Here is a 26,054-nt window from a genome sequence, read left to right on the forward strand (position 1 = left end):
CAGCAACTCAATGACTTGAAGCTGCAGTGAATGTGGCTCTGGTGGTGAAGGAGATTAAACAATTTTTCATTCATCCTATAGATTAGCCAGTGTATTCTTCAAAGCTAAATATGGAGTGGCACAAATTATGATGAAGTGCAATTTTCACCATATGTCTTTCTCACCATAAATTGCTGCATTATTTATGTGGTAAAATGCTATGCATATTAAACAGTGTTATTTGCTTGCAATTCTGATCTATTATTTTCTCTGGACTATGTCAGTGGATAAGACCTTTATAATTTAACTTTCTGAAAGAATTGGATACAAAAGGTTTAGTCCTATAATATCTTTCATTGTGATGCCAAAAGTTATGGAAGATGGACTGTAGAATGGGTGGATGGAGAAAGATCACTTAACAGTATAGATCTATCCTGGTGCAATTTAACATTATTGGAAAGTCAACAACAATTAAGTCACCCTCTGTAAAAGGAGTGCACATGCTTATGCTTGTGTAATTTGGCATCACAAGCAATATGCTGTTAGAAGTGAAAAGTCACTTTTTAAAGTTTACTCAAAGATATGCACAATGGAGAAGGAACTTATATATCTGCATGTAACTAAACCTTCCAATGCATACTTGTTCTGATTATGTTCATGTATGACAGAAATGCATTACTAAAGAAAATTAAGGGCTGGATCATTGGTCTTTTATGATTCTTGACTCATAATTAGCAAAATTAAAGACTTCAAAGCCAAGCAGTTTTGTAATATAGTTTCTAATTTCTTCAGCTTTATATTAGCAAATCATAACTTCATCAACAATTCCTAAACACGTAACGTTTCTAAAATATCTTTAACATGTGCATTAACTATAGGCAATATTACCTGACAGATTATGACAGATTTTTATTCACATCTTAATAGTTAGGCTATTTGAAGTTCTATTCCAGCTTTTCCATTGGCTGAGAAAATAATATTAATTTGCCAACTGTATGCAAAATTTTGGTGTATTGAAGGGGATTATAGAATAGATGAAATGTATTATGGCAGTGTGCCCTTTTGAAAACAAGCTTCACTGTGTTAAATAATACATTTTTATATGACTGCCAATAGCTATTGCTGACAGACATCGTCATTTACATCCTGCAAAAAATTGCAGCAATGTGATATTCCTAAAAATGGGATTTAAAGCAATTAGTTCTTTAAATTCCAGTGACCTCATTGTTACGGAGTGGACTGATTGGTCTGTGGGACATGGGATATGTAATGATTAAGCTATGAGGAATAGTCATAAAGTTTATGTAGCAATCATTAAATTTATAGCACATTTGCCCCATTGTGTCTGCATTTGGACATCTTTCTCAGCTAGAGCTTTTGGGAAAAAAATTGCTATGCATTTTGCAAATTTGCCAAGTCCAAGTGCTAGAAAGTTGAAATTTGCAGTGCAATCTTGTGTGCTGCAACCACAATTGGTTCAAGCGCTCATTATGCATCCCTGGTAGTGACATGGAGCAAAATAAGTTTACTTAAATACACTTGTTTGAATTTTGTGGGAACCAGATTAAAAATCATTTTGCACCCTTGAGCTAATTTTTTTTACATGGGACTTGCTGGAAGTGTGGACAGATAATTACCCGTCCAGACCATCTGAGATCTGAGTTAACAGTGGGATCTACAGCATTTGAATAGGATTATAGAATCTTACTGTGCAAAAGGAAGCCATTTTATATGTCATGTCTGTGTCAGTCCTGTTTCCCCTTTTACTTTGTAAATTATATCTTCTCATGTACATGTCCACTTTCCTTTTGAAAGTCCCTGCAGACTTTTCAGATTCCAAAGCAGCTTTCAGGATGTGCAATCCAGATTTTGACATGCTTGTTTAAAGAAATTATGCCTTATCTCCAACTTGTAAAAAGAACTTATAATTTTGAATAATTCTCTTTGCTCTTCCCTTCTCTGCTGGGGAGAACAATTCCAGTTTTTCTCATCTCTCCACATGACTGAACTTCCTCACCCTGGTTTATCATGGTTAATCTCCTCTGTAACGTTGCCAAGGCTTTGACACCCTTCCTGAGGTCTGGTGTTCAGAACTTTTACATGATCCTCTGCCTGAGGCCTAACCAGCAATTTATAACAATTTTGTAAAGCTTCCTTGTTTTTTTTAATCATAGCCTCCACTCATCTAACCAATTATCTTATTTTCTTAACTGCCTCCTGAACTTGGCCTGCCAACTTCAAAGATTAAGCAACCTCGGGTCCTTCTGTTCTTGCATCACTGTCAAATAGTAGCATTTAGATTTTACCTTCTTTCTGTGCTGTCTCTCCCAAAGTGCATCATTTGTTGGTTCACATGAAACTGCTTTACATATGTAACAGTGCATTTTTTTAACCAATGAGATTTCAGTATTGAGAAACAAACAAGAAGGGTGGGAGGAGGGCAAATTTGAGTCAAAACAGGTATGGAAAGAGAAACGAGGAAAGATTGGATTGAGTGGGGGAAAAAGATATTTAAAGGAAATGGAAGAAATTCATTGAAACATTTTAAATGTGACATTTTTAAAGTCACTAAGAATAATTTCCCACATGAAGAAAGGGGAATCATAGTCTATGTAGTTCATTTGTAAGAGACTAGATGGGGCCAGTCTGAGGCCAAATAGGAAGTTTAGTCATGGAAGCAATGGGCATGTCGGAGGTACTAGTTAAGTACTTGACATGGGTCTTCACCAAGGATGAAGATCCCGTGTGGAGTCTTAGCAAAGGAAGACATAGTTGAGATTATGGACGGGCCAAAAATTAATAAAGAGGAGATACTGATAAGTCTAGCTGCACTTGATGAGGATAAATTACCTGGTCTAGATGGGATGCATCCTGGGTTAGTGGGAAAAATAAGAGAAGAAGTTCTAGAGGCTCGGGGCATATCCTTCCAAAAATCTGTAGATTCGGGAGTGGTGCCTGAGAACTGGAAAATTTCAAATGTTGCACCCCTTGTTCAACAAAAGGTGTAAGGATAAAACCAGTGACTGCACACCAGCCAGTCAATCTCAGTGGTGGGGAAAGCTCTAGAAACAATAATCAAGGACAGAACTAATAGTTACTAGGAAAAGTGTGAAATAATTAGTTAAACCCCGCACAAATTTGATAAAGGCAAATCATGCCTAACTAATGTGATAGATGAAAATAAAAAAAATTGCAGATGCTGGAAATCTGAAACGAAAACAGAAAATGCTGGAAAATGCTCAGCAGGTCGGGCAATGTCTGTGGAGAGAGAAACAGTTAACAATTTGGGTCAGAGTTCTTCCAGAATTTTCTGTTTTTGTAAATTGTTAGAACTTTTTCACAAGGTAACAGAGAAGGAGATGCAGTTGAAGACTTCCAAGAGTCCTATGATAAGATACCACATAATAGACCTGCCAACAGAATTGAAGGTGTTGGAATAAAGGCACTTTAGCAGTAGGGAAACAGTCACAGTGAAAGGTTGTTTTTCAGACTGGAGGTTGGTGGGATAACACCCTCGGATCAGTACTAGACCTACTGTTTTACTTAATATAAATGCTTTGGACTTGGGTGTACAGGGCACAATTTTCAAATTTCCATATGCATCTGGGATCAATTTCTAACCCATGTGCAAGTAATATATTTTGTACATATTCACTATCTATGATAATTAATCATCAGATCATGTACAGCATTGAAATGTAACCTGGAAAATGTAGCTAGAAATTGGGGCGGGTAGAAGGCATTTATTAAAATTATTTTATATTCATAACAATATTCAGAGAACAAGTAAAATAATTAGAGATTCAATTATCAATCAATAGAATTTTAATTGTAAATGCCACTGTAATTTGAGTTATTACAAAACCTCTATTATTGAATTTTTCTTAGTAATACTATAAAAGTTACTTGAGTGTCTTAATCTATCAAGGTAACTTGAAAAAATGTTTAATGCAAAATACATTTTTTCAAAATTTTCTGACTTAAATAGACAAAACAGGATCTTTAATACCTTCATATTGAAGGGAAAGCTCAACTAAACAAAATAGTCAATTAATATACATTATCCTTTCCCAAGATGTTACTCAGATGTCAGTTTTACCTTATGGCTGCAGGTTTCTACATGGATAGTTTGAATAATCTGAACCTTGATTTGGGGAGTGGTTCAGATTGGAATTTTTCCTATCTTTCTACTCAACTTCGATTACTTATCTGATGTCTACAACTCTTGTCTCATCCCCACCTGATGCCTGATGTTCAGATTCATCACATCCTAGTATTGGAAGACATTCCACTTGAAGTATGGTATAAAAACATAAAATACGTTGAGGTGACTTTAACTGTCTGCAGACTTGATCACATAGTGCCAGTTTTATCCAGAGTGGGACGTGATTCTAACCATTTCCAAACTGCATTATGTGTTGTGGAAATTTCACTGAACACTTCTGATCATAATGTTCTAGAGCAGCTGATGTGTTTTTAGTGTCAGGCACGGCTAATTTTTTTTATTATGCAACACCATTTTCTAATGGTGCTGATATAAAATGGATATTTTACTTGATTGTCACAAAAATACAGATCCCTAAAAAATCATGTACTGTCGCAATGCCACTCACATTATAATGGGATACTTCAGCAGGTTGCTAAGAGCCCTCTGGAGGATGTATTCTCAGGCCCAAAAGTGTACGTAGTCACCACAGTTCTTTTGAGCTCTGCTTACAACCTGCTACGATAGGTGTGTATGTGTGGAGGTACTGTTGACAGTGAGTTAAAGTGGGAGTTGCAGGCACCTTAGACAAGATATGGAACTCTGAGAGAGGAGGCACAAAAGGGCACATGTTCATGGATCACAGCCCCTCAGAATTTGCAGGGGTACATGCTCTTACTTCCATCCCTCTGAGGAACAGTGTGTCTGTATGCTCAGCCTTACCAAGACAGTTGTCAATGAGAACTGTGCAGTTCTGGCAATAGATCTCAGCAGTGCACAACTACCTGGACTATTCTGCCCGCTAGGGCCAATGTCACTGTCACCTCTGCTTCCTAGCCCCTGGATCACTCCAGGCAACCAAAACTGATTAACGTCTAACAGTTTGCTGCTCCTTGCTGCATTAGAGAAGTCTGTGCCCCAAGAGAAAGAATTTCTACTTTAATGATGAGGATGTGGCTTCACAAACCACTGGATTTTCCAACATTGCCAGTTTACCTGTGGTGCAGGCTACTCATGTGGTGATCCAGGCTCCCCTTCACACCTTGCATGGATCAAAAGGGCTGAGTTCAGCATCCAAGTCATTGTTGCCTATCAGAGCAGTACAGCATCCTTTTGTATATTATTTGTGTGTCAATTATTTCTTAACACCAACCCTCTCTACATTCTCCCAATTCAAGTCAATGCTTATCTTGGCCAAGGTGAAATTAAAGGAGTTTTAACAAATTAATTTTAATTAACAGTAAATTAAACATTATCTTTGAACTGAAACATGATATTTACATAAACTTGCCCCTGTGTAATCTCTTCGTGAATGCCTTACAGATTGGCTTTGAATGCCGATCACCGTGACATGGTGCCTGGTGCTGTGGCTGCTGGTAGCCTGGTACCTTTATCTTGGAAGGTCTACAGATGATCAAACTGGATGTCAGTAATAAGCCCTTGCCCTTGCTTCAAACTGCTGTTCCATCTTGTGAAGTGAAATGCTGAACTCCTGAGAAGGCACAGTGCCGGTAGACTATGTGGGCAATGACGTTCTGACCTGCTGAAATCCACATTATTGCAGGTCCAGTTCCGCATCCCAGCAGTCTTGCTTCCTGTGTTCTTCGGATTTCTCCCTTCACTCAACCGTTTATAGAATTATTTTGGTTCTTGAAGAACAGCAAAGGTGATCTCTCTGTTCTTATTAAACAGCAGTCTGCTCGTGACCAGCATCCTCCTGCTCTTGAAGTATACTTGTGGTTGGCATCTCTTGTTTCAGCAGAGGAGCAGTCTGCACATGAGTAATACCTCTTCGTCCTGGGTAACCCAGGGAAGATCTCTGATTGGGTCATTCTGAGTCTGCATTGAGGCAGTAAGACTTTTACTGTGCCTACACTGCAGCTGCCACTTGACCCAGTCACCCTTTGTAAGAGGATTGTCGCCAGACTTGTATAGAAAAGCATGACATTTCCAGAGGGGATGCGATGCTCTCCTGGGTTTGTACAACTTCCAGCAAGGGATTGCCATCTCATATATTCAGTCAGGCAGGCCAGATAATGAGCCAACCATCAAAATGTGTGCTGAGACTGGCCTTCTCATAAACACTTCTTCATTGGCCCCCTCTGGCAATAGTAATATGTAAATACCTCCTCCAGTGAACCTGACACATCAGATTGGCTATGCTTCCTGCTTGACTGAATCCCAATAGTACCAAGTATCCATTTCAATGCCAGGCACCCCTGCGACCTACTCCCTTTCTTGTAGTGTCAGCATGTGAGGTGGTGCTTAGTAGAGTTTGGCCCCATGATGCAGTTGTTCTTCATCTTCATCCTGCTTGGCATCTTTGTGTTTGGCTGCATGGCAGTGTAGCAGTTAGCGTAATGCTATTACAGTGCCAGCAACCCGGGTTCAATTCCCGCCGCTGTCTGTAAGGAGTTTGTACGTTCTCCCCATGTTTGAGTGGGTTTCCTCCAGGTGTTCCAGTTTCCTCCCACATTCCAAAGACGTATGGGTTAGGAAGTTGTGGGCATGCTATGTTGGCGCTGGAAGCATGGCGACACTTGTGGGCTGCCCCCCAGCACATTCTCAGTAATGCAAAAGGATGCACTTCCCTGTGTGTTTCAATGTACATGTGACTAATAAATAAATATCTTAAATATCTTATCCTGTTCCTCCTCCTCCTTGCATCCAGGAGCTGAGCTGATGGCTGGCAAGAAACTTGAAAAGAAAAAAGAAATTTGGTTTATTATTGTCACATAACAAAACTTTGTTTTGCTTGCCATCCATACAGATCATTTCAACACATCAGTATTACAAGGGAAAAGTAGAGCAAGCAGAATATAATGTTACAGTTACAGAGACTGTGCAGTGCAGGCAGACAATAAGGTGCAAGGGCATGACAAAGTAGATTGTGAGGTCAAGAATCCATCTCATCGTACAAGAGGTCTGTCCTATAGTCTTATAACAGTGGCATAGAATCTGTCGAGCCTGGTGATACGTGCTTTCAGTGGTGTTATAAACTTGTGGTCTCTCAGAATATCCTGCAACGTTGCATCACAATAGACATACAGAAACCAATGCAGATTAACGTGCTTTTATCAGAGACCAATTGGTATGGATTTATGAAGAGTGGATATGAGAGACAAACTTAACAGGAACATTTACAGGCTCAGTTTGGACATCTCACCCTGTGACTTTGAGGAGGACGAGGACCCTCTCCTCCATTTCTGTGAGATGATGAGCATGAGAGAGCCCCTGTCCTGGATTAAGTCTCTCCTGTTGATTAACACTTTGTCTGAACTGCAGGGGAAATATGTATTTTAAAGTCAGCATTGATATTCTTATAAATCGTAACTTTACATTTGGGTGGGTTAGTGGGCTGTGGGAGAGATTTGCAGGGGATGTGGATGAAGTTGGCACTGTGTGTAGGGAGTGTGAATGTCGCTTAACGGGAGTAGGTGTGTTAAGATATGTAAGTGAGTATGGGTTGGTGGTAATGGGGATAGCGGTGTGTAAGCATGAGTGAATGTGGATTAGTGGAGCTGGGGTAGGGGTCTGTGGATTAGTAGGCATGCAGGATTAAAGTGGTGAGAAGTAAATTTGAGGCAGATATAGTTGAATGTGAGTTGATGGGGATAGGATAGGCATATGTGTGGTGAGGATATAAGTGTTTAGGTGTATGTGTGGCTGAATGTGGAGTAATGGCTCTGGTGTGTTGGTAGAGTTGCTTATTTTTTCATTTTTTGGGATCTGGGTGTTGCTGGCAGGGCCAGCATTTATTGCCACCCCTAATTCCTCTTTTTAAATGCAGTGATAGTGATACAACTATCACTATCTTGTTGGGTCATTTTGGAGGTTATTTAACCATATAGGGTGACTGGTAAGGATGGCATATTTTTTCTGATGGGTTTGTTTTACAACAGTTGGGTAGTTTTTGCTGTAAAGATGTTTATCGTTGTTGTAGTACAAATTCCTCTTAATTTAATTGAATTTAAATTTCACAGCTGATTTGTTTGCACAAAGTCAGGAATCTGACTTATTTAACACTCAGTGCTCCCCCCCCACCCCACACACACACACACACACACACACACACACACACACACACACACACACACACACACACACACACACGACTCCCAAAAGCTCTCAAAATTCCATTCTAATACATTGGTTTGAAACTTTGCAGTGAACTTCTATTAGTAACAGTACTCAAACTGAGGTAAACAATTAATTCTGGAGTGCATTGCATTCATTTCTGAAGTAACCATTCCAAACAAAATTACACTGGGCAGGAGTCCATAGTCCATAGGGAAAGATAAAAGGCCTCTGATTCAGCAACTGTTGATGTAAATTGAAAGCAGAGCAAAAAGCTTCAGGCTGTCAGTGTGGGAAAAGGAAAACAATGAGAAACATGGAAAGGCAGGTTTCCATTATTTTGACCAAGACTTTAACTGGTGAGATCTGGGAGCTTAACAAATTACCAAGCTGCAACTGATTTGAGTGTTTTATAGTGACTGAGTTTGAATAGGTTTGGCTGTTTAGCATTGTCAACTTTCATTTGATTACATTGCTTAAAACAAACACCAAATTTGTTGAAAATTGTGGTATTTGCAAATAGTTGTCCGTACTGATAATCAAGAAAACTGATAAAATTATGGAACTAAGATAATTGAAGATAGAAATTATTTTACCATTGATCAGAGTTAATGTAATGTACACTTCCCTGTCTAAAATAAATAGAATATATTTGACTGAATGCATGGTGTAAAAGAGACACCTTCACTAAAGAGAGTGATGTAAAAGCAGAAGCATTGCTTTTTAACTATGTCTGGGAAAGAACCCTACTGTCATTGCCTGAGCTGACTTGCAAATCTGTTGGAGTTCTTTGAGAAACTGTTGGGTAGAATAAATGAAGGAAACCTGTGGATATAGTATATCTGGATTTTCAGAAAGCTTTCAGTAAGATCCCACACAGAGGTTGCTAAACGTAATTAGAACACATGGAATTGGGGGTAATAACTAATGTGGATTGAGAGCTGGTTAACAGATGGAAAGTAAAGAGTGGGAATAGATAAGTCCTTTTATGATTGGTGGGTTGCTTCTGGAAGAGCGTCAACTGTTCATCATCTATATCAATAATTTGGCCGAAGGGGACCGAATGTTTTGAAGTCTGCTGGTGATGTTAAACTTAGGAATGCAAATTGTGATGAGAATGCAAAGATACTTCAAAAAGATGCAGACAAGCAATATGAGTGGGCAAGAACATGGCAGATGTACTAGAATGTGGAAAAATATGAGAAAATCAACTTAAATAGAGAAATTAACTAAGCTAAGCCTCTTTAGAAGAGTTTAGAAGAATGAGAGTGAAATTGAAATGTGCAAAATCCGTGAGGGGTCAACAGGTCAGATGTGAGGAGGATGTTTCCTCCAGCTGAGGAGTCAAGCATGTGGGGTGACAGTGCTAAGTAAGGATAAGACATTTAGGACTGAAATGAGGAGAGATTTCTTCACTCAAAGGGTGATGAGAGTTTGGTATTTTCTATCTAGATGCTCCGTTAATGATTTCATTCAAAATAGAAATTGAAAAATTTTGGCTGTAAGAAAAATTATTGGATATGGGGATAAGGCAGGAAAACGATGTGAAGCTGAAGATCCCTCACAATCTTGTTATGATGTAGTTGGTTTGAGGTGACAATTGGCTCCTCCTTATCTTATGTTCATATTTTCCTTTGATGATGCACCAAGAATTTACTGGAGAAAGATTTTTTCTCTCAGCTCCAAGGGATTATTGGAAAAATCATATGTGATGCATGAACTACTGCAACCAGAGACTTGGACAAAATCGTTAAACAATTAGATGTTGTTTGAAATTGTCTCTATTTCAGTACAGTAAGAATTTTTTTGCTAAGAGCATATTATCAGTGGATGAGACTATAAATTGTTGCTTTTTGGATGTGGATGCCTCTCATTAATCTTTGGTTGCCTTGTTGATAGCATTTGGTGTCCTGGGGAGAATACAGTAGAGCTTTTTGAAGATGTTGTCTGAGGATGATAATAATATTTTTTACTAATATGACTTACCATTGGTGAGAATATAAATGGGAAGTTAGTTTAGACTTCAAATACATGCAAGTGCTTCTGAATCTTATGTAATACACAACAAGTGAGGTATGAGCCTCGAGCTCAGCTTTGAAATAAAGGTCTGAGAGTTACATTAAAATATACTATGAATAGAATTTCTTTCTAAGCAGGAAATAATTGGGCCACTAGTTTTACTAAAATATCTAAGACATCTATGCAAGCAATCAAGAGATCACAGATGAAATGGCACAGAAGTGGGGCTGTTCAGTCCATTGTGTCCTAAATGGCTTAAGGTTTTTAAACCCACATTCACAGCCTTGCAGGTTATGGCTCATCCAAGTGTTTTCAAATATGGTGAGAGTTTCTGCCTTCCCTGCCCTTGCAAACAGCGAGTTCCAGACACTCAATAATCTTTGACAGAAATATTTTCTTTTTCAACTCTCCTCTGATCCTGATACCAATGAACAAATCCATTCCCCCTGGTTACTTATCTCTTTGCTAAAGACCTTTTTGTTTATGATATCCAGGCCTCTCCTAATTTTGTGCAGTTTAATTAATCTCCCTTCAGAAGAGATTGTTTAAGGTGGAGATCTTCCAAAGAATACAGCCCCAGTCCAGTTAAAGTGCATGCACAACTATAATTCTCCAGTTCCAGCAACATTCTTGTAGATCTCTGCATGCTCTTTAGTGCACTCTTTCTGTAGTGTGGTGACCAGTATTGTGCACAGTACTTTACCGGTGGACTAACTAATGGTTTATACAGTTCTAAGATGACCTATCTGCCCTTGTATTCTGTGCCTTTGTCAGTAAAGGCAAGTATCCAGCATGCTTTCTTAACCATCTTAACTACCTATCCTGCTACCTTCATGTAGCTGTACCCTCCGTGATCTCTTTTCCTCTTCACTGCTAAGTATCCTCCCATTTACTATGTTTCCTTTTCCTTTTTAATCCTCTCCAAGTGCATTACCTGCACCTCTAGATTGAATCATTTGCCATTTTTGTACCCATCAAACCAGTCCATTGGTATCATTCTACAGATTAGAATTTTCACTCATTATTAAACACATTATCAATCTTGATATGATCGCAAACTTCTTGATTGTGGATCCTGCATTTAAAGTAAATCATACATATAATATATACTGTACAAACCACAAAAAGCAATGACCTTGTACAGAGCTCTGCAGAACCCCAATGCACAGAGCAGGCCAGTCATAAAAGTTTCTATTGACCATTACCCTTTGCTTTTTGCTAATGAACTAACTTTCAATCCAATTTGATACTTTCCCCTGACCTGACCTCATAGACTTTTATTTTCATGATCATTCTGACAAATGCCTTGTCTTTAAAAAACACCTTGAATTTTGGTGTTTTTACATCAAAGGCCTTGTTAGAACCTAATTGTATTACATCACAAATACACATCTTGATGATTCCGCTGAAACTTCAGTTAAATTGGTCAGACACAGAATTACCTTAACAATTCCTGCCCTTGAGTAACCTGCACTTCTCATAAATGCTGATGCATGGTGTCCTTCAGAATCTTTTCCAAGAATTTGTCCACTACTAATATCAGATTGACAGGCCTCTGGTTACTCGGTCTATTCCACTACTCTATTTAAACAATGGTACAGTATCAGCAACTGTACCTTCCTCTACCTGCAGCCAAAAAGTACTGGAAACTTAGACTCCTTGCTTCCACATCCCATCTCCCCTTTCTTTTCCAAGTCTGGTTTATGTATTTTATCTGGGACCAATGATTCGTCCACCTTTAAACATTCTTGATAGCTTCAGTTTTCCCCTCTCTATATGTTTATAATTTTTAAATGCTTAACATGATTCTTCCTTAACTTCACTGCTTATGTTGCCTCTTCTTCCACAAAGACAGATGCAAAGATTCATTCAGAACTCTGTATAGATTTTTCTGCCTTCATACTCAGGCTGCTATTTTGTTCTCTTTTTCTTTTACTTGTCAATATTTTTCATAATTTTCTTTTTAATTTCACCCCAGCTCATTTGTACTTCTGTATGACTCCAGGCTCCACTTTGTTGAGTTCTCAATATCCACTTTTTTTACATTATTCTCTGTGTGGTCCTCAATATCTTTGGGGCGGTGTAGAACTGGGAACTGCCACTCTCCCTTTAATAGGCACATCTTTGTACCAAACCTTCACCACCTCCTTTTTGAATGCCTCTCACTGTTCTGATACTGATTCACTTTTAAGTAACTGTCTGGAAATCATATTTAGTCTAGTACAACTGGCATTGCACCAACTAAGAACTTTTACACCTGGTCTATCTTTGTTCTTTTCATTACTGAATTATGATCACTACTTCCAATGTGCTCCTCCAGTGCGACCTTTTCGACTTGTCCAGGGACAATTTGTAAAACTCAATCTAGTACTGCCCCCACCTCTTGTTGGGCTTTTTAGGTACTGATAAAAGAAATTCTCCTGAATTCATTTCAAAAATTCTGCTCTTTCTATTCTCCTTAGTTTGATAATGTTACAATGGTGAAATAATGTTAAGAAGGTTACGCATTGTATATTGATTGAATTATATGTCATTGTATTAGAGTGATATATAATATCAACATAAAGACTGCAAAGATCAGTATTTTGTAACATCAGCACATAATTAACTCAATGCAATTTATTGGACAGCTACAGTAATTGGCAAAGCAAGACAATTAACTAAATTAGTGCTTATTTTCATGACCTTCAAACCACAAGTACATTAAGTACTATATAATCAAGAGTATTGCTTGGAAATCCTAATGCACCCTAAAGAGTTTGCCAGAACGACAGAGATGTGGTGGACCTTTGCTGATTTTGGCATTGGCTCACTGTATCAAATTTCATTTGTACATTGCATAGGAGAATGAATCGACTGGCCCTTTGTGGGGGGGGACTTTGGGGGCAAAGTTGTCCTGGACTGTTGAGCAGAAGGGTAGAGGCCACCAGAGGCGTGTACTGGTGACAGCGCAGGGTGGGGGCAGGTTAGAGGGAGAATCATTGGCTTAGGCTGGTGAGAGCCATGGTGGGTGGTAGGGCCTTGGAGAACAGCATCTGTAGTGGGCATCAGGTGTTGAGACTCAAATACCAGCAGTGTATTGAGGGAGAGAGGGATTGTGGCACAAAATTGGGCACTATTCTTGTGTTGCGGAGGTGGTGCAGTGTGTGGAGAAGGAACTGAGATTCTGACATCAGTATTGCTGTCGTATGTGTTGTGGAGGAAGAGTTTGGATTGGCCACTGTACGTTGCCCTCAGTGTGTTGGTGAGGGTGTCAATAGGAATGTGGGGAGAGTCCATTGCAGAGAAAATTAGTGGGAAAATGCTATTGCTTTGTGTGCTGGCATAGGCTCAATTAGCGGAAATGACATAAGGAAATATACATAGTTAAACTTTGTGGGAAATGATGTTGGTATTGAAGAATGGAGCACAGTCATGCTCTGTCTCAAGCATTCCCTGGAAATGTGCACCAAAGCCAGATGCACTTTAAATGTATCCTTATTCATAATAATCCACTTTCATCTCAACAAGTATTGATCTGCACCAGCAAGGATTCTACACTTCCCACATCTAGAAGTACCTGGGATCTTTCACACAGACAGCATTGGATTGAACCCAGGCTACTGGAGCTGTGAGTCAGTGGCTCTACTAGCTGCTCCACTATGCCCCTGTTTTCTTTCAAATGAAATATTTCAAACTATTATGCTGATCGTACTACCATTTAAAACAAAAAGGATGTGAAGAATTCATCATATGTAACTGGAGTAAATATACAACAATACTCTGTCAAATAGGGGAAGACAATGGCTCAGCTGGTAGAGTTGCCTTCTGACAGTTCCAGTGAGCTGAGTTTCACACTGACGTCTGGTGCAGTCTTTGTAGGGTTTGCACATTCACTCTATTATTGTATGGGTTTCCTCTGGGTCCTCTGGTTTACTTTCGCATCCCAAAAATGTGTAGGTTTTTTGGTTGATTGGCCTCTGTAAGTTATCCCAAGTGTGTACATGAATGGTAGAATTTGGGTGGGGTGGGAGTTGCTGGGAATGTGGGGAAAATGAAATGGGTAGAATTAATGTAAATAGGTAATTGATGGCCAACATAGATGGTGGGCCAAAAAGCCTATTTCCTTGCTATATCTCCCTATGACTTTAAATTTAATCGATTTTCCCATGAGTGAAGCATGATAATGGTCATTGCTGGGTTTTCTTCACATCATTCAGAAAATTACCTTTGATTGGTAATTTTATAGGACTACTCCATGGAACTATTCGGAATTGTGAAAAGTAACTGGTTTCAAATAGAGCTGATCCGTGTGGCGACTCTTGGGGGCCGCCCCCAGAAGAGTCAACGCAAAAGATGCATTCACTGTGTGTTTCAATGATCTTAAATCTAACTGGCCAAGAGAAGACATTTGTCCAGTCTTTTTGTATAGTATATGAATCTGTGTTCCAGAAAGAAAACATGCCGTGGGATTTTTTGTTCTTAGCAGAATAAGCTGAGACTTTGGGAATTTTCTCAATAATCAGGCATTAGCATTTGCATTTACTATGTTTTGTTTTTGAATAGGAATCTGATCAAAAATGGTCTCAATGATCTCAAACAAGTAACTCCAGTGGGTGATACCTACATGCATTTGGGGATAAAAAGGGTAAGTTGTTGTTTTCATTTACTTGGTAGAAACATGGAATTGCATGGCAAGTACAATGAATACTCTATTCCAAGCAAATATGATAATGGTATTTAATGGTGAGCATAGATATTGCCATTCCATAATGTACAGTCCATAAGGTTACTGCATGGGAATTTTGAAAATCTGTATACACTACTTTCTGTTCTAAAATGAAATAGCTATTCAAATTCATCTGAAGAATGTTCTAAGATTTGCTTTTTTTAGTCCTGGGGACTTAATTCTTTATCTTACTAATTGCTATGTAGCTTAGTGTCCATGTAGTTCTGGTATTCAGATGCATGTTAATATAATGAAATGTAAAATGTGACTTGTATTACCTGACCATCAAGAGCAGATCTACTGCTGACCCTGAGCTTGCTTGTCAGCTGCCCGTGGATCACACTGTTTCTGCTCCAGCACGAGTATTTAGGGAAGCAAAGGATGAGGTTGGGACCCTTGCCACTGATGTGGATCGAGGAAAGAGACTTCCTTGGCACTGGTCCGATGCAGGGAAAGGAATTAGACAGGCATTAGTGTATAATGGATGAAAAAATTGGGAATTCTCTGGCATGGGTGTGGTAAGGAGGATAGGGAAGTGGGTATTGGGCTGATTATTGATGTTGGAGGTGGGGTCGAAGTCCAGGAGATTAGCTGGGGATGAACATTGTGGATTAAATGACAATCCTGAAGATTGGTACGTGTTTGTTATAGTACTTGTAATGCAGGAAGGAGGGCAGGAGTTAGGTCTCCCGGGTTAACACTACAATTTATAAACTTATTCATTCCGTGAGTGTCCAGAACAAGCATTCCTAGGGCAATGTGATCCAGTTTCCTCTGGAGTGCTTGAAAAGAAGTATTGCACATGAAATGACGTCAACTCACGTGTCCCTAACACAGATGTTATGTTGTGGTCACAATGGTGACTCGTGGCAGGAAATGCTCACTTGAATCTTCCAAGTGAAACAGAGTGACTGGAAGTAGTCTTTATTACACTTTACTTATTTGTGTAAATTTCAATTGATTGACTGCTATTCAACTCCCCTTCTCTCTGCTCAAATTTTCAGCAAATGGCTGAATTGCAGATAATTTTCTTGTGATTTGCTGATATAAAAAGTTACTGATTATGATTTTTTGTATGCAGAATTGTTAGCAGAGGAGGTAAACCAATTGATGCACCCATATAACATTTATTGAGATAATTTACAGTCTGTTGATACTTTGATACTGTATTTTCATTTCTTCACATAAGTACAAGAAGAATACAATTTATATTATGTCACGTAGAAATATAAATACAAAACTATATTAGATGTTCAGAATTGCCCCAAACCCATTATAAAATGTACCCATTTACCTAAATTTTGCTCAGTTTGGCCACCGTCCTGATTCACTTCCTACTCCTTGCACAGCTACATGGGTCCAATTTTCCTGGGCCTCCTGTTGCATGAGCCAGATGATGAGGGACATTAAGGCCTAAACAGTGACTAGGCCACAGACAGTGTGTATCTGAGGCTCAGCCCTAGAATGCTCCCACAGACTTTGACAGGAGGCAAGGTTGTGACTGGGCTTGGTGTCCCGTGAATGTGTGAGGCTTTGTAGAAGTTGTTAAATGTCTCTGATATTAAACTAAAGCAAAATAAGTAAACAATATATTGATTCTAAAAGAAGTCCTTGGCTGCTACGCTCCTCTTGATCATTTTACTTATTTTGTAGCCCATCCTCATGCGTCCAACCTGCTGTCATCTGTTCCTTATTGTCATGTACCTATTGACACCTCCTTGGCATAGAACTAATATTCAGCACCACATGCATCATGCATGCAGTCAACTAATGCAGCATTATCATACACAAAGCAGGCTCAGGGACCAGATTTTTTAGGGGTTGGGATATGCAGGATACATCAGAGCTGCAAACTTGCTTACTTTGGCCTTCCTCGCTATCTGTCAATCGACTCCCAACGTTGCAGAATTTGTTGGTCTTCAATAATGTTACAACTTGAAATATTCTGCTCTCAGTGCACTCTGACCTCTCTTTCCATTGATGCCACTTCAAAGTCTATTGCATGATAGTGCTGTCGTACCATGGACATCTTCCTTTTCCTCACCTGTGATGCTCGATGCCCCTATAACTTTATTCCAGAGACACTGGTAGATACAGCGAGGGAACATGAATCAAATTCTCCATTTTGTCTTCTTATACTACCAAGTCTCAAGTTCCTCTCTGAAGAACTCTTGTTAGGGGGAAAAGTTCTGTTCATGCTTCCTGGGTATGAGTTCATGGGGAAAGCAAGGTGAAGGGTCATCGCACAGCACAAAAAAAGTGGTTGTTTTGGTTGAGGGGCCACTTGAGCAGAATTTAGCAGCTCCCCTCTTGGCTGGTGCTCCATTTTGTCCTTGCACTCCTTCCTCTGGTGCTGTGCCTTAGTGATGCACGCAAAGTAAGCATGAAGTCAGTATGCTTCTGAAGAAAAGGCCAGGGGTTTACAGGGAGAAAGGGATGACGATTGAATGTTAGGGATCATGTCAATTGGTTGGGGTCATACTTGAGGCTTTGTCAGGGTTAGGTTATAACAGACGGGGGCAACCAAGGAGTTGGGCATTTGGGTGCAGAATGGGGTAAAATTGTAAAATCAGGGAGGGTACGATTAGTTGTAGGGTCAGGGGGTGGGATGTCCAGAGATTCATGAGGCTGAGATAGAATTAGGAGGTAATTGGGGAATTGCGGTGTCAGAACTGGAATTGTGGGGGCAGCTGGGTAGTCTGGGCTGAGAAAGATGATCAGATTGGTGGGTGAGGATTGGGACCATATTTGATGGCGAGAGGAGGAAGTAGAGAAAGCAGTCTTGGTGAGAGCTCTGGCTCAGGCTGGGGCTGGCTTATGGAGCAACATGAGTAAAACAGGGTTAATCTGAGACAGGCACATTTTAGAACTGTGTAATTTAATTTTCTGGCCAGCGATCTAAAGGAACGCTGTACAGATGATGACATTATTCCAGCTGTGTCCAACATGGAAATCATGATTTACAGCTGGAAGTGCCTTGTCAAATTTCTAGAATGGCACAATATGACTTGAAAAACATTATCGATTTCTACTTCATAATTAACTGATATTTTTATGTGACATCATAAAAAGCAGTGTTATGGATAGAAATTTCTAGACTGTGTGTATTCCCACCTCCAATCTGTTGTTTACTGAGCTTTAAAATAAAAAGGATGCTAACAAAAATTGTGTAAGATTAAGGAAGAAGATAGCTTGTTCAGTTTTAAAAGATTTGGAAGTCTCACAATGTTAGTTTAAGAAAAGATGCTGCCTGATATAATTAAACCAGAATATGACTTATTTTGTAATGGTGATTATGAAACATGATACTTCTCACTATGAGTAAGCTACAGATGTCTGTCTCTGTCTGCTTTGATGTTTCTTATTTTTTCAAGTTTGAATTGCAGTGTAGATTTAGAATGCAATACTCCGCAACAATGTGTAGTCATTGGTCATTAGTTTTTGATGAGCAAAAACTCATGCTTAGATGTTTAAATTCAATCTACTGGTTTATTTCATAATCTTAATGTTGAATCCTGATAATATTGAGAAAAATAGCTGACATCCACCAAAATGAACATAGACATGAAGGCCCACCAAGGCTCTAAGGGAGCATGCAGTTTATAGATTATTGCGTAAGTCTGATCAATGCTATTTTGTAAAAGCAAACAGAAATCCATTCTTTATTGGCTATTAAATACTTTAATGTAAATTATGGAAGACTTAAATATTTAAAGTGCTTTTAATTATGAAATACTACATTGACATGGCTATTTCTTGATTACTTCATTATAAATAGTTAAGACTGCTTATTGATAATTAAGATTCATACCTAGATAAAGGCCACTTGGACAAAGTACTGGATGATGTTGAATGCCTGAGATACTTGACCCCAGGAAGAAGGCCATCTCAAACTTCAGGCATGTAGTGTTTGTTTTTTGTTAGTGCTTTACACTTGAAAGCTACTATTTTTTTTCCAGAGTGGAATGTTATTGCGACAGTTTCTGAATCAAAATATACCTCTCCAGTAATCTGACCAAGCACTTCTGGTTGAGATTAGTTTTAGTGCATCTGGCGCAATATCTGCATTTGATGCATATTAAGTAGCATTCACTGTGCAGGAGAGCTAACAGGGAAATAACTGTACATTGTCTGTGGAGTGCTTGTTGAACACTCCTGGGGTAACAAGGCTTTCATACCACTGTTCTGGGTAAGTCTTGTGAACCTTTGGCCACCATGTTGTACGTTCACTGATTGATCCAGGTGTAGGCCCCTTGAGCGCAACATTCTCCCCCCCTCCCCCCACCTCCATGACGAGTCTGCACTCTCCAATCACTGTCACACCCCCACCACTAACAGCAAGGTGATCATCCCTGGTCAGCTATGAACCACCTCCAAACTCCAACACCCACCTGACTCCCAGATCGACCTGAGCAGCCACCCCACAGCAAGGTGTTAATCTCCAGTCAGCCCCAGCCTGCTTCCCATCTGATTGGATACCTGATCTCACAGTCCTAGCTTCAATCCACTACTCACGTTGTTTTCCTATGTATGGTCCTCTTTGTGTGATAGGAAGAGTGTGACAGTATTCAGAAGTGCCGACAGCCTTGAGCCTTGTTGCAATTGAAGTTTGTGGTGGCAGGCACATGTCTGAAATGCCTCAACCCACTTCAGCACACACATTAATGTGTTAATGTGCACACCAATTGCTAGGCCATTACCTTCCAGACAAGGAGAGGGAAGGAAGTTGTCAAGTGAGAAGATGAAAACATTGCAGAGCTGAAAAATAATTTAAGAAGTTGGTTTTCATGTGAAAGCTTGGATTTATAAAGTTGCCAAACACAATGTTTTGGTTTTGATTTTGGACCCAAAGCCCTTGCATGGAACCTTTAGAAGACTGAGTGTGAAAGCACCCACTGTTGTACTGACCATTAATTCCCAACAGTGACTCGGCTGTAGCAAGACCAGAAGCAGCCAATAAAACTATAATTCTATTTGATGTCATTGTTGCTGTCGTGGAGTTAGACAATTGGTTCAAATGCACCTTCATCTCCACTGTTGAATTGTCCTACTCACCATGTGGCTCATGAGAAATTCCTGCTTACAACCTCTTGAGTGTTTTCAATTAGTCAACTGACAAGTGCAACATTTGGCTATGGTTGGAGGGGAAGGGGAGACAAAGGGGTAAGCGCTGCTTCTGGATTTCAGTTGGCATGACAACATGCAAACAGTGGATTAGAACTCACTAAACCCGCAATGGTTAATTTAGTAAAAAATATGTTGGAGCCAGGAAGGTTTGTAGTACTCCTGAGAACTTGCTAATCTTACTCATTCCTAGGATCTAGAGAGGGAGGACTTTGAAGAGAGGCTTACATTCATTTCACAATTCCAGAGAACCAACAAGGTAGTGCTCTGAAGTTGGGGGGTGATCCTGGCTATATAGGCATTGCTAAGTATACCAAGATCCTGCCTTGATAAGTGGCATGGTTTTACCTGCTCAAATTTATGCAATACAATTATGTCAACCTTACCAACCACTGCGTAAGTTTCCACAAAGAATGGGTGCTCTATTTGGGCAAATACAGAGTACCTTATGAGTTTCTCAGTAGTTTGGTTTGGTGTTGCTCAAGTACCTCAGTCTCTTTATGGAGAAAACTAAAAGCTGTTTTTCCACTCTTCCGAAGACCCTTGGTCACAGTGCAATCTGATTCTATATTAATAATTCAGCATTTACTGAGTCTTCCTGCTGATTAAGTATCAACCTTTAGTGTGTTTTAAAAATCTCTGCAGTCAAATTAACAGATAATTAGGCCATTTGGGAAAATACTCTGCATGCTCCTTCATCAAACTAATGGTGCATATTATAAAGAAAGGCAGAACGGTTTGTTCTAGCAGTTTAAAGCCAAACATTCTTTCCACTTGAACTAAACTGTTCTTAAAATACTCAAAGGCAACCAGTAACTGTTATTATTATACTTAATTTTTAAGTTATGCATGGCTTATTAGGCAGATTTGAATAATTGAATAAAACCTTCTTGCTTCCAGCAGTGAGCAAAGGGGTATTTCCAGTGGTTGAAAAGTAAAAAAAAACTGCAGATGCTGGAAATCTGAATTAAAAGCAGGAAATGCCAGAGGTACTTAGCAAGTCAGCAGGCATCTATAGAGAGAGAAAGTGGTATTGTTCCTGCAGCATGGAGTTGCATTCAAGAATGGAGCTAGGGCTACATTATTGAAATCAGCTATTCACTTTATGCTCAGTTGAATGCATTATTAGGCCAGTGAGCACAGGCTTCCTGAATTTAAGCTCTAATTTGGAAAAAAAAAATGAAATTGTGTTTCAAGACTCCTTTCAGAGTGAATCTGTCCCCTTTGTAATCAATGGGGAGAATCGAGTTGGATTTGACCCACTGCCCAGAGTTACCTCCCACATGTTCATAGTTAATTGGACATAGAACAATATAGCACAGTACTGGCCCTTCGGTCCACGATGTTGTGCCGACCTATATAAACCTTATCCATATTCTATCTATCCCCCTCTCTAATTCAGCTCCCATAACCCTCTATTTTTCTTTCATCCATGTGCCTATCAAAGAGTCTCTTAAATGATCCTATTGTATCAGCCCCTACCATCTCCCCCCCCCCACCCAACCGGCAGTGCATTCCAAACACCCAACACTCTCTGTGTCAAAAATAAACGACCTCTGACATCCACCCCCCCCCCCCCACCCCCCGAACTTTCCTCCACGTACCCGAAATGGGTGACCTCTAGTATTGGCCAATACCGCCGTGGGGAAAAGATGTGGTCTGTCCATGCCTCTCATAATCTTACACACCTCTATCAAGTCTCCTCTCATCCTCCGTCTCCCAAGGAGAAAAGCCCTAACTTGCTCAGCCTCTGCTCATAAGTGATGCTCTCCAATCCAGACAGTAGTCTTGTAAATCTCCTCTGCACCCTCTCCAAAGCTTCCACATCCTTCCTATAATGTGGCGACCAGAACGGAACACAGTATTCCAGATATGGTCTAACCAGGGTCTTATAGAGCTGCAACATTACCTCTCTGCTCTTGAACTCAATCCCTCGGCTAATGAAGGCCAGCACACCACAGACTTTTTTAACCACCCTATCAACTTGCGCAGCAACTTTGAGGGATCTATGGACTAGAACCCCATGATCTCTCTGTTCCTCCACACAGCTAAGCATCCCATTATTGACCATGTACTCTGCCTTCAAATTAGATCTTCCAAAGTGTATTACTTCTCCGGATTGAACTCCATCTGCCACTTCTCTGCCCAGCTCTGTATCCTGTCAATATCCTGTTGCAACCTATGACAACCTTGCCACTATCTACCGCACCACCAACCTTCGTGTCAGCTGCAAACTTACCGATCCACCCTTCTACTTCTTCACCCAAGTCATTTATAAACATCAAAAAGAGCAGGGGTCCCAGAACAGATCCTTGCGGAACACCACGAGTCACCGACTTCCAGGTTGAATACTCCCCTTCTACAACCACCCTCTGCATTCTTTGGGCAAGCCAATTCTGAATCCACATAGCTAATTTTCCATGGATCCCATACCTCATGACCTTCTGGATGAACCTACCATGGGGAACCTTGTCAAATGCCTTGCTGAAATCCATGTATACCACATCCGCCGCTCTGCCTTCATCAATCTGTCTTGTCACTTCCTTGAAAAACTCTAGTGGCTCATGAGGCACGACCTGCCCTTCACAAAGCCATGTTGACTATCCCTTATAAGACAATGCATCTCCAAATGCTCATAAATCTTGTCCCTAAGAATCCTCTCCAATAGCTTGCCCACCACTGATGTAATTGATCAGAATGCAGAGGGCCAATTGAGCTCGATCCTTTGAACCCAAGAGGTGTCTGGCAAGGCATAGCAATGCCTCAATGGAAAGTTTCCCCCAGGCACCACACTGTGGAAGTCAGCCTCTGGAACCCTCTGGGGGTCTTTGATAGGAGGCAAAGCCGGAGTAGAGGGTCAGAATTGTAAATGCTGGGCCAGTAATTCAAAAGTCTGTGATATTTGGAGACATTTATAATCAATTAAAATGGATGCAAATTATTAAAAAAAACATATTGAAGCACTGAGATATAATTAAAATGTTCAGTTGACTGGGAACTCCTTAATTAGGCCATTTGTAGAAGTGTAATGATGTAGTAAGACAAGGCTGGACCATTGGACTCCATGTTGCACATGTCACTCATGCACCCCGGACTTAGCATGTGTCTGTGTAAGTCAGGTCTATGTAAATCCTGAACTAGTTGCAGTCCTGCACTGGAGCCTTGGTTTAAATTGTGTGCTCAGGCCTGTGCAGTAGTACTTGAGGCTGGAAACATTGAGATGAGAATGTTCCCATTGAAATACAGCTGAAGTACAAGAGAAAAAATGATGTAAAAAGTCCTGTTAGGACCTGGTTATATGAGGACTTCCAGCTCACTAAGTGCGACTGCTTTTTATCACAGTTTGATCATGCCGCTCCTTTTTTTACTGTTATATCTGTTTGTAGTTGACCACAGTCAACTGTCCATCCTTTGCCTCGTTTTGTTTTCGTTAGCTCAATTAAACTAAATGCACAAAGTCAGTTCTGTTTTCACTGTAGGACCATAACTAAATAAAACTGTAGAACTTTCGTGGTGTTTCTCTCAGTGTTCAACTGTAATATTGGTGGGAATTCAGCAAAAAACTCAAGAGAAATGGAATAAGTGGAGGAAACCAGTTCTTCCAATGTCTTACAAATTTCTAAAGAATGCTACTTTGAGGACCAAAGAAATCCTCAGTATTTAAAAACCACTCTGTTTAGTTTGCCCCTGATTAATACTATCAGAAGGAAGTATTATCCCAGTGAGGATCTGACATTTATAGAGAATAGGTGAAAACTGTGGATAGGGATGAAAGCAGGAGAATGATCAGTGCTGAATAATGAGCTCCAAAGGCACAATATTTTGAGATGTGCATTGATAGTTATCAAAAATTCATGCAGGTATATTTAGTTTGTTTATTTCATTTCACCTACAAAACTGTGCATATTTTGTGGTACATATATTTTGTTCAAAAATTGTGAAATTTGGGAATGTGAACTTGCAAAAACGTTAATGTTTTACTGCTTGTTTGCCTGAACTCTTTGAAACTTTTATACTGTGCCATGCTCGTTAAAAGTGGTTTCAGGTAATCTCAAATCCACTAGCTTTGTGTCATCTTAGAGAAGTTGGCCAGACGCATTCAGATGTGATAAAAAGTTTGAGAATGAATATGCTATGTCCAACCTCCAAGTAGTTGGTTTCACTGTGGAGTGCACAACACCAGCCCATGGTTTTGGTTGGGAATGGTTCATGGCACTTGGAGATTCAAGAATATAATTTGTCAAAGATAAGAGAATCTCTCATCAGAAGACACAGCTTGTAAAACTTGCTTTAACTCTTTAGAAAAGTGGATGCACCTGATATAACAAATACCCAGTAATTTATTTAAACAAACCCAAAACTGAAAATATGATTTATTTCTGTTTGTTAGGCTAATGAGCAAATAATGAAACAGAAAGGTCTGAAGACTGCAAGTGCTATTATTGTTCTAACCGATGGGGAACTGAAGGAAATGGTGTTGGATTACACAATTAAAGAGGTGAGTGTAAAATTCAGAGTCATAGAGTTGTGCAGCATAGAAACAGGCCCTTTGGCCCACCACGTTAATGCTGACCATTATGCCTACCTATATTACTTGCCTGTATTAATTCCATATCGCTGTAGGCATTGCTCATTCAAGTACCTATCCAGATACCTATTAAATATTGTTACTGTTCCCGCCTCTGGCACCTCTTCTGGCAGCTCATTCCGGATACCAACTACTACTTGTGTGAAAAAATTACCCCTAAGATCTTTTTTAAACCTTCTCCACCTCACCTTAAACCTCTGCTGCTCTCCAGTTTTAGACACCTCTACCTTGGGAAACAAGACACTTGCTATCTACTCGATCTATGCCACCAGGGGAAAAAAGTCCGAGCATATACAATGTCATCTGATAACTCAAGCCTTCCAATCCAGGCAACAAATTTGTGAATCTTTTTTGCATCATTTCTAGCTTAATCAGGTCCTTCCTATAGTCTGGCAACCAAAACTGCACACAATGCTCCAAGTGCAACCAAAGCAACATTTTATATAGTTGTAATGTGACATCCCATCTCTTTTCTTAATGCCTCAGCCCATGAAGGCAGGCATGCCATTTACCTTCCTCTGCACCCTCCCACTTGTGTTCCACTTTTCAGGGAACTATGTACTTGTAATCAACGTTGAGTCTGTTCTACAACAGTCCCCAGGGCCCTACTATTCACTGTGTGTGATTTGCCCTGGTTTAACTTCCTAAAATGCATCACTTCGCACTTGTCTGAGATAAATTCCATCTGCCTTTTCTTTGCTCACTTTCCCAGTTGATCTAGATCCTGTTGTAACCTTAGACAACCTTCTTCACTGTCCATGATGCCACCAATTTTGGTGTCATCGGCAAATTTCAGGAGTGCCGTTGAATTATGCTGATTTTCTTTTACCTGAAACTAATTTAATTTGACTTTCATTAAAGGCTGAAGAAGCAAGGAAGCTCGGAGCAATCATTTATTGTGTTGGAGTCAAAGATTTTAAGGAGCAGCAGGTGAGACTCTACTGTGTTAATCCATTACCTAATATTCAAATTGTATTCAGTGAGTGATTCGTTGTTAAGTCAGATGATGGAGATCTGATCAAAATTATAACAAGAGTGCAGTGATTTAATTCACTAGAGTACCTAAGACTTAAGGCCATACAAAATAGGAAGAAGAGTAGGCTATTTGGCCATCAAGTCTGTTTGCCATTCAATAAGATAATGGGTGGTGCAACTTTTCTCATCCACTTTCCTGCCTTATCTCCATAACTCTGAATTCTATTACTGATTAAAAATCTAACTTTGCTCTGAATATATTCAAGGCTTCACAGCTTTCTGGGCCAAGGAATTTCAAAGATTCACAACCATTTCAGAGAAGAAATTCTTCCTCATTCTGTCTTAAATGGCACCCCCTTATTATTAAGACACTGCTCTCT

The 26,054-nt window shown here is 39.8% G+C and overlaps 1 protein-coding gene across 1 annotated transcript in view; it reads left to right on the forward strand.

Moving 5' to 3' along the window:
- antxr2a (ANTXR cell adhesion molecule 2a) overlaps positions 1 to 26,054 on the forward strand; it is a 185,764-nt gene that overhangs the window by 5,460 nt on the left and 154,250 nt on the right. Inside the window, exons 4-6 of the mRNA XM_052010228.1 lie at positions 14,825 to 14,906; positions 24,502 to 24,609; positions 25,561 to 25,629. Of these exons, the coding sequence (XP_051866188.1) occupies positions 14,825 to 14,906; positions 24,502 to 24,609; positions 25,561 to 25,629 (259 nt within the window). The remainder of the gene's footprint in view (positions 1 to 14,824; positions 14,907 to 24,501; positions 24,610 to 25,560; positions 25,630 to 26,054) is intronic.

Source organism: Pristis pectinata, chromosome 2 (assembly GCF_009764475.1).
Source record: "Pristis pectinata isolate sPriPec2 chromosome 2, sPriPec2.1.pri, whole genome shotgun sequence".
NCBI classification, from domain to species: Eukaryota; Metazoa; Chordata; class Chondrichthyes; order Rhinopristiformes; family Pristidae; genus Pristis; species Pristis pectinata.